General features: G+C 46.0%; 1 protein-coding gene across 1 annotated transcript; it reads right to left on the minus strand.

Annotated features, from left to right (window-relative positions):
• Nucleotides 1–328: 328 nt before the first annotated feature.
• Nucleotides 329–7,221, minus strand: cacul1 (CDK2 associated cullin domain 1). Its single transcript, XM_079249417.1, has 8 exons — nt 6,802–7,221; nt 6,554–6,680; nt 2,625–2,727; nt 2,450–2,545; nt 2,219–2,321; nt 1,905–1,994; nt 1,673–1,811; nt 329–1,590 (listed from the first exon to the last, which is right to left on the minus strand). The coding sequence occupies exons 1-8, from the start codon at nt 7,112–7,114 to the stop codon at nt 1,551–1,553; spliced, it is 1,011 nt and encodes a 336-aa protein (XP_079105543.1). The 5' UTR covers nt 7,115–7,221; the 3' UTR covers nt 329–1,550.
• Nucleotides 7,222–9,238: the final 2,017 nt, after the last annotated feature.

Consider the following 9,238-nt stretch of genomic DNA (forward strand, 5'->3'; position numbering starts at 1 on the left):
GTCAAACTCCAGTCCTCGAGGGCCAGAATCCGTCAGGTTTTTACTGTTTCCCAGTTTAAACACACCTGATTCAAATCAAATGGATCCAACAGCTTCTTGTCAACCTATTCATTCATTTTGAGCAGGTGTGTTGGAGCATGGAGACAACAAAAGCCTGCAGAATACTGGACCTTGGGGACTGCAGTTTGACACCTGTGCTGTAGATTAACTGCAACAACTTGTTTGATGCCATAAGTCTAAATGAAAGGTTTGATTAATTTCAAATTTAAAAAAAAAAAAAAAAGTCTGCAGCTGATTCCTGAAACAGCTTTTGTGCCAAATGGGATTTTATTCACAGTTTGAAAAGTCATGAAAAGTTTTGCTGCATGTTAGAGAGAACTGATTAGTCGCCAAGTGAATCCAGTGTTAAGCATTTGCAATTTTTTTGTTCCTCCTCTGCTTGTCAAATAATTACTGCTCGTTGACCGTCTTCACATTACAGGTCTCATGATGAATCATTTTTTTGTTTATTTTAAAGGCTTCAAACCTCAATGATGAAAACAACCGGCAGGCCTGAGCTTTGAATTACACTTACAACAGTGTAAGACCGTACATCGAATATGTCTATTCAATTGAAGTAATTAATAGAAATGCACCTGCAATAAAACTAAGATGCAAAAATCACTTTGTAGGGACAAATTATTTACATTATGAACAGGCTGTGAGGAACATTTCATGCTCTGGTGCACCAGAGACAAAGCCTTGCATACCACTTGTTAAATCTATTAAAGAGGTAACGTGGAAATTTTTATAACACTATGCTGTCATTTCTGGCACTTTCTGGCAAGCTCATGCAAGGCTTAAAAAAAAAAACCCAACTATTTTTTAAGAAAAACGTGACATGAACCCCACAAACCAACCAGTTAAAACCTGGACTGGACAGCAAACATTAACAACTTCATATTGAATCCAATACATGTACAAAGAAGTAAACAAACATATTCTGCAATCTTCTTTGGCATAACTGGGAAACACAATCTGGTTTACCAATACAGTAAAGGCAACATGGGGGAGGGTCATATTTTCTCCAGATTTGTCCGTGTTGACTTGAAGCATTGGCTTCCACACAACAAAAACCAGTACATTTGTTTGACTAACACATGGACAGCGTTATTAGCAGCAATAGAAAGTCTTGATTAGCCCCAAACACTTCTGGGTTAAAGGTCAGGTATGAAACATAGATTATCAAGCCCCACCCCCAAGGATATTGAGCCATCAGATACAAAAGGTAAAACATGAAGTCCATCTCAGTCAGCTGGATGCATCTTCTCATAGGAAAGCACCCATAATGGCAATCTGTGTGCTCTTCTTTTATTGTTAAGTGCAGCGAGGTTAAGCGTTCTGCAGAACAGTTCGACAGCACCTTCTCTTCAGTTCACAGTGTTTTGTGGCCTTCAGTCAAGACAGACGAAACAGATGCATTGTTAGCTTTGTACCAAGTGCATTGAGACACGGCGTGTGATCAAGACGTAGAAGGCACAGTAACAAGTCCTGAGACGCCGGCTCTTCTATCAGGAGTCCTCACTGGCTCGTTTCCGAGACTGATCACCTCTGGAAAACAAGGACGGTCTGTTAGTTATTACACCCGCTGTGTGGCAGCTTCTTGTGAAAAAAAACAGAAAGAAGAAAATACCGTGGAAAACCGTTCATAGAGAGCTCCATTTGCAGCTTCTGGTCATGAGCGGCGTAATCAAGCAACTGAGACTCCACGGCAGGAGGGTGGATTTGTGGAATGAAACTGGAAAAAAGATTCGGGGCAAGCTGTGCCCACTCTGAAAGAGGAAGGTGGATAATTTCATAATTAAATCACATTTAGCAAACTATGCATAAGACATCCCAGTCTTTTAACAGAAAAAAAAAATCACCTGGTTGTAGGGAGTAGAGACCTTTGACCACACTGGCCATGGTTGATGGCTGCACTTGGAAAGGCCTGGAGTGAGCTTTGATGAGCAGAGCTGAAAAAAATGAGACATTCAAATTATTATTAAAATGTAGGAAGTTGATTTTCTCTTTAACAGCACATGCTTCACACATTTTAAAACTGCAGCATAATGGAAACAACAGGAAAGACTTAAGTAAGTAAAGGTGACATATTGGCTCACAAATACCATGAGAAACATGTTCATTTTTTTTTTCCAGACAGGTGTCAAAAAAGGAAGACTTATGCTGATATACTCACGCATCAGCCGGTCCAAATGTTTTTCTGCTACATTGTCAGCAAAAAGTCTCATCAGATCCTCTTTTAGGTCTCTGTTAAGTTTTGATTCAATGTAGAATTTGTTCTAAAAAGGTCACAAACATGAGAAAAAAAAAGTAAAACACCAAGTGGAATACAGCAAATGTTTATCTGTAGCTACATACTTGTGCTGCAATTCTGATTTGTGATCTAACAAAAAAGACTAATACCTACCAAGTATATAAATACTGGAACTATACACTGAAGAGAAGCTGTGTATTGCATCAGAGCCACATTGAAGTCCTCAATTAGGTTCTCAGATTGGCTGGCCTGCAAATCAATAGTTAAAAAGGTAATAGTACCTTTTTCTGTATATGATACAATCTCTGCATTTGTGCTCTTTTCTTACCTGTAGCTGAGTGGAAACTTGCTGCAGGTGGTTTGTTATCTTTGATGTCAGATCACTGTAGAGCAGCTCAGAGTGCTGCTGGCAAACACACTTGTAGATGTAGCTATAAAAAAAATAAAAAAAAAGAAACATGGCAAAGCAAAACAAAACAAGCATTTTAAGTCATTTATGAAGACTGGCAAAGCACATGAATGCTTCAACAACAACCACATACAGCACAAACACCAGGCCCAACTTAGTTGTGTGACTATTTGGTAGGGGTGGGAAAATCAAAAATCAGGAATTTTGTTTGCTTCACATTTTTAAAATCGATTTTTTTGTTTAAAAAACAAAAAACAAAAAACAAAAAAAACCCTTTTTTTTCAAATAAATAAATATAATCCATCCATCCATCCATCCATCCATCCATCCATCTTCTGCCGCTTATCCGGGGTCGGGTCGCAGGGGCAGCAGCCTAAGCAGGGAAGCCCAGACTTCCCTCTCCCCAGCCACATTTGCCAACTCTGCGGGGGGGGATCCCGAGGCGTTCCCAGGCCAGCCGAGAGATGTAATCCCTCCAGCGTGTCCTGGGTCTTCCCCGGGGTCTCCTCCCCGAGGGACGTGCCTGGAACACCTCACCAGGGAGGCGTCCAGGAGGCATCCTGACCAGATGCCCGAGCCACTTCAACTGGTTCCTCTCGATGCGAAGGAGCAGCGGCTCTACTCTGAGCCCCTCCCGGATGACTGAGCTCCTCACCCTATCTCTAAGGGAGAGCCCGGCCACCCTGCGGAGGAAACTCATTTCAGCCGCCTGTATACGAGATCTCGTTCTTTTGGTCACGACCCACAGCTCATGACCATAGGTGAGGGTAGGAACGTAGATCGACTGATAAATCGAGAGCTTCGCCTTCTGGCTCAGCTCCTTCTTCACCACGACAGACCGGCGCAGAGCCCGCATTACTGCAGACGCCGCACCGATCACTCTTTCCATCTCACGCTACATCCTTCCCTCACTCGTGAACAAGACCCCGAGATATTTAAACTCCTCCACTTGAGGCAGGACCTGACTCCCGACCCGGAGAGGGCAATCCACCCTATTCCGGCTGAGGACCATGGTCTCAGATTTTGAGGTGCTGATTCTCATCCCAGCCGCTTCACACTCGGTCGCGAATCGCTCAAGCGAGAGCTGGAGATCACGACCAGATGAAGCCAACAGGACCACGTCATCCGCAAAAAGCAGGGACCCAATCCTGAGGCCACCAAGTCGGATCCCCTCAACCCCTCAGGTGCGCCTAGAAATTCTGTCCATATAAGTTATGAACAGAATCGGTGATAAAGGGCAGCCTTGGCGGAGTCCAACCCTCACCGGAAACGAATCCGACTTACTACCGGCAATGCGGACCAAGCTCTGACACCTGTCGTACAGGGACCGGACAGCTCGTACAAGGGGGTCCGGTACCCCATACTCCCGGAGTACCCCCCACAGGAGCCCCCGAGGGACACGGTCGAATGCCTTCTCCAGGTCCACAAAGCACATGTAGACTGGTTGGGCAAACTCCCATGCCCCCCCCCAGGACCCCAGAGAGGGTATAGAGCTGGTCCACTGTTCCGCGACCAGGACGAAAACCACACTGCTCCTCCTCAATCCGGGATTCGACTATCCGGCGGACCCTCCTCTCCAGGACCCCTGAATAGACCTTACCAGGGAGGCTGAGGAGTGTGATTCCCCTGTAATTGGAACACACCCTCCGGTCCCCCTTCTTAAAAAGGGGGACCACTACCCCAGTCTGCCAATCCAGCGGTACTGCCCCCGATGTCCACGCGATGCTGCAGAGGCGTGTCAGCCAGGACAGCCCCACAGCATCCAGAGCCTTAAGGAACTCCGGGCGGATCTCATCCACCCCCGGGGCCTTGCCGCCAAGGAGCTTTTTGACCACCTCAGCGACTTCAGCCCCAGAGATAGGAGAGTCCACCCCTGAGTCCACCAGCTCCGCTTCCTCATGGGAAGACGTGTTGGTAGGATTGAGGAGGTCTTCGAAGTATTCCCTCCACCGACCCACAACGTCCCGAGTTGAGGTCAGCAGCACCCCATCTCCACTGTACACAGTATTGATGGAGCACAGCTTCCCCCCCCCCGAGCCGCCGGATGGTGGACCAGAATCTCCTCGAAGCCGTCCGGAAGTCTTTCTCCATGGCCTCGCCGAACTCCTCCCATGCCCGAGTTTTTGCCTCGGCAACGGCCGAAGCCGCATGCCGCTTAGCCCGTCGGTACCCATCAGCTGCCTCCAGAGTCCCACAGGCCAAGAAGGCTCGATAGGACTCCTTCTTCAGCTTGACGGCATCCCTCACTGCTGGTGTCCACCAACGAGTCCTGGGATTACCGCCACGACAGGCACCAACGACCTTGCAGCCACAGCTCCGGCTGGCCGCCTCAGCAATAGAGGCACGGAACACAGCCCATTCGGACTCAATGTCCCCCGCCTCACCCGGGACATGTTCGAAGCTCTGCTGAAGGTGGGAGTTGAAGCTCGCTCTGACAGGGGACTCAGCCAGACGTTCCCAGCAGACCCTCACAACACGTTTGGGCCTGCCAGCTCTGACCGGCTTCCTCCCCCACCATCTGAGCCAACTCACCACCAGGTGGTGATCAGTTGACAGCTCCGCCCCCCTCTTCACCCGAGTGTCCAAGGCATGTGGCCGCAGGTCCGACGATACGACTACAAAGTCGATCATTGAACTGCGGCCCAGGGAATCCTGATGCCAGGTGTACATATGGACACTCTTATGCTGGAACATGGTGTTCGTTATAGACAATCCATGATGAGCACAGAAGTCCAATAACAAAACACCATTTGGGTTCAGAGGGGGGGGACCATGCCTCCCAATCACTCCCCTCCAGGTCTCACTGTCATTGCCCACGTGAGCATTGAAGTCCCCCAGCAGAACAATGGAGTCCCCAGAAGGAGCACCCTCCAGCACTCCCTCCAAGGACCCCAGAAAGGGTGGGTACTCTGAACTGCTGTTCAGTGCATAAGCACAGACAACAGTCAGGACCCGTCCCCCCACCCGGAGGCGGAGGGAAACTACCCTTTCATCCACCGGGGTAAACCCCAATGTACAGGCACCAAGCTGGGGGCTGATGAGAATGCCCACACCTGCTCGGCGCCTCTCACCATGAGCAACTCCAGAGTGGAAGAAGGTCCAGCCCCTCCCGAGGGTACTGGTTCCAGAGCCCAAGCCATGCGTCGAGGTGAGTCCAACTATATCTAGTCGGAACCGCTCAACCTCGCGCACAAGCTCAGGCTCCTTCCCCACCAGAGAGGTGACGTTCCACGTCCCTAGAGCCAGCTTCTGCAGCCGGGGATCGGACCGCCAGGGTCCCCGCCCCTTGCTGCCGCCCAGCTCACATTGCACCCGACCCCTACGGCTCCTCCCACAGATGGTGAGCCCACGGGAGGCGGGGCCCATGTAACCCTTTCGGGCTGAGCCCGACCGGGCCCCATGGGCGAAGGCCCGGCCACCAGACGCTCGCTCTCGTACCCCGCCTCCAGGCCTGGCTCCAGAGGGGGGTCCCGGTAACCCGCGTCCGGGCAAGGGAACATTCATGCCCAGGTTGGTCGTCATCATAGGGGTCTATGATTTGTAATATAATCCATTACAATTTTTTTTGGGTCATTTTTATTGATCTTTTTACTTGTCTTCTTGGGCATTATATCAACATAATAATGGTCTGGCTACTGTGTTGTTTTTCCCAATTGAAAACAACAAAAATAACGAGCAAAGAAAAAAAAAAATTTTTTTAATCTAAAAAAATGAGCAATATAGAATAATTGCAATTTAAATCGAATCTGCACACACAAAAAAATCGTAATTGAATCGAATCGGGACAAAAGCATATGGTCACAGCCCTACTATTTGGCATGTTGTTGTGTTGTTTGGTCTCGTCTTACCCGTAAATCTGAGCGTAGGAGACGGAGATTTGATCTATGGGGTTCTGGATAAGCAGGCGGTCAATTGCCTTCTCCAGGTTTGGCCAGTGGTTTTTACGGTAGTCTTCTACTGCCATTGCATTCAGAACTGAATACGGAAAAAGGAGAAGATGATAAGGGCTAATTCAGAGCCAGAAACATCACTTTCTACACCAAATCAGCAGTTTACACAGAAGTTTACACAAAGCTGCTGCTTCCAGTCTACTTACGAAACTTGGAAGTAGAATCAAGAGTGAATTTTCCCTCAACATTAGCTGTCGTAGCCGTGCAGTCAGTCTCACTGACTTCACTGCTTTCACTGCCTGTATCTGAGTCCATAAACTTTGACCCGCCGATGCCACCGAACCAGTGGCCGGTACCGGGATCTCCATCTGGTACCGGTGCACAGACGGGCTGCGGGACGGTGGTTACATCCGACAGCTGGCTGCTCAGATACGTGCCAACTTTACTATCGCTGCCCCCACAATAGTTGTGATTATGGTCGTCTTTAATGCTCGAACTGTCATCCTCCATCGCCTCCATTTCCACACCTGCTCCTGCGGGACAAAGACTTACGGTTTTAGAAACGCATTTCAGATGAAAAAGTAAAAATAAAGGAGAAAACTATCAGACAGCTTCGATGCTATGTACATAGGTTGTAGCGCTCAACTGGATCTTTACGACACGTCGTATTACAGGACTGCGCAGAGCAAACTGGGAAATGTAGTTTTTAGCGGGTTTCCAGTCCAAATGCACAAGATGTGACCTGTAATTAGTCAGGCATTGAAACAATTATATTTAGACTTAGATGGTTTATTTATCATCTTTAGACTATCTTGAGACGCTAACTTGAATTTGAAATCACCCATAGTCACTTTAAAGTGGACTACATGGCGAACATAATTTCAAAAATACTACATTGAATCAAGATATAAATTGCAGCGCTTAAGTAGTTTTTGTTTTAATAGTTTAATTAATCATTGTTCTATAGGTACAGCTTAAAATACAGGATGACAGAAGATTTATTGCCATAGCCCATAAATTCTGATATGCATCGCCAAAAGAAAGAGGTTATCAGACTTTTTCAGTCTTCTTTTAAATTTATCCATAGAATATTTCATCACACTCTTTCCAGATTTTTTCTTGAATAATTAGTTGAATAAAATAATATATTGCCCTCTTACAAATTTATACATTTAATATTGTATTGTTGTTGTTTTATCAAAATCAAAAGTTTTATCCATGTTATTTTAGTATTCGGAGTCTGATAACCTGACACAGTCAGTAAATGTGGCATTGTGATTATTTTTTTTATGTTGTTCATTTTTACAGACAGATGTTATTGCCCAACTGATGTTATTACCAACTGTCAACATAAGGCTTGTGGTGATGTTTTACAATCATCCTAAACATTTTCTTAATGTCCTAATGTGAGCCACCCAGCCATTTCCCCACGTCACGTTTCATAGTTGCAGTGGCTAATGTTGGGCTGTAGTTTAGTTTATATCAGATTATATTAAACATTGTGTACTTAATCCGAACTTCTCTTAACTAACCTGTATATTTTTACTCATTAATATGCTGTGAATTCATTTCCTGCCCTCTGCCATGTTTTACACACCATGCCTATGCATACCATGCAAACATTATAACATTATGAGGATTTCTCTGATCACATTAAGCGCTACATTCACACACACTCGGGTATCTAAGTTTCACCAGGGCTCTGAGTGATCAGAGACTGTACAATTTCCATGTGTGCATCAAATGTGCAACATTACAATTTCCCTTTGGGGATTAATAAAGTATTTTTCTTTTTTTTTTTCATTTAATTTAATTTAATTTCATTTCATTTAATTTTATTACCTGAACACTGTCTGTAGAGAATGCAGAGAGGAGCTCCTTGAGAACTAGGAAATAGTGCTCAAGAGGCCAGTTCCCTGGCAAATGGTGGGGGCAGAGAAGCATGTTTAGATGAAAAGACAGCAAGCTGAAAGTAAACAATTTTCAAGGAAGTGGGTGTGAGTGGCCCTGAGTGAACCTGGAACTGTGCTGGGACTAATGTAGTCCTGCTCTAGGGATGCACAAGGATAACAACAGCCTTCAATGGTGCATGTCAGTGACATCCAACTCGCTGATGCTTTGGCCTTAAACTGATCAAGACATAGCCACCTGCCCCACTATCTCTACAGGGCACAGTCAGCAGCTGTACTCAAGCACAGCTCAACGCCTCACAACTTTTCCAAGGGTTGAATTTAACCTGTATCTATTCCAGATGGATACACATCGAGACATGCAAAGATCTCTGTTAAAAGAAAACAGCTAAAACATCACAAAAGAGAGAAAAAATGTAGCATCAAAATAAAAAGCAGATGGGAGAAATACATGTTTGCAGATATGTAAACAACTGCTAACAACAAAGCTAGCTGGGATAGGCTCCAGCTCCAGCTTCTCCGCGACCCTGAATTGGATTAAGCGGTTCAGAAAATGAATGAATGAATGAATGCTAACAAAGAATTTTCTGCACAGTTGCAAAAGTCAGAAGAGAAATATATAACTAGCTGGGGCAAAGTAGTGGAGTGAAATGAGCAGGTAGACATTTTTAAACAACACAGAACAGGACTTCAGTCTTCATGGCTCTGAAAACCTGCTACAAACCGAAGTGCA

The sequence above is a fragment of the Telmatherina bonti genome (assembly GCF_933228915.1).
Source record: "Telmatherina bonti genome assembly, chromosome: 11".
Classification (NCBI taxonomy): domain Eukaryota; kingdom Metazoa; phylum Chordata; class Actinopteri; order Atheriniformes; family Telmatherinidae; genus Telmatherina; species Telmatherina bonti.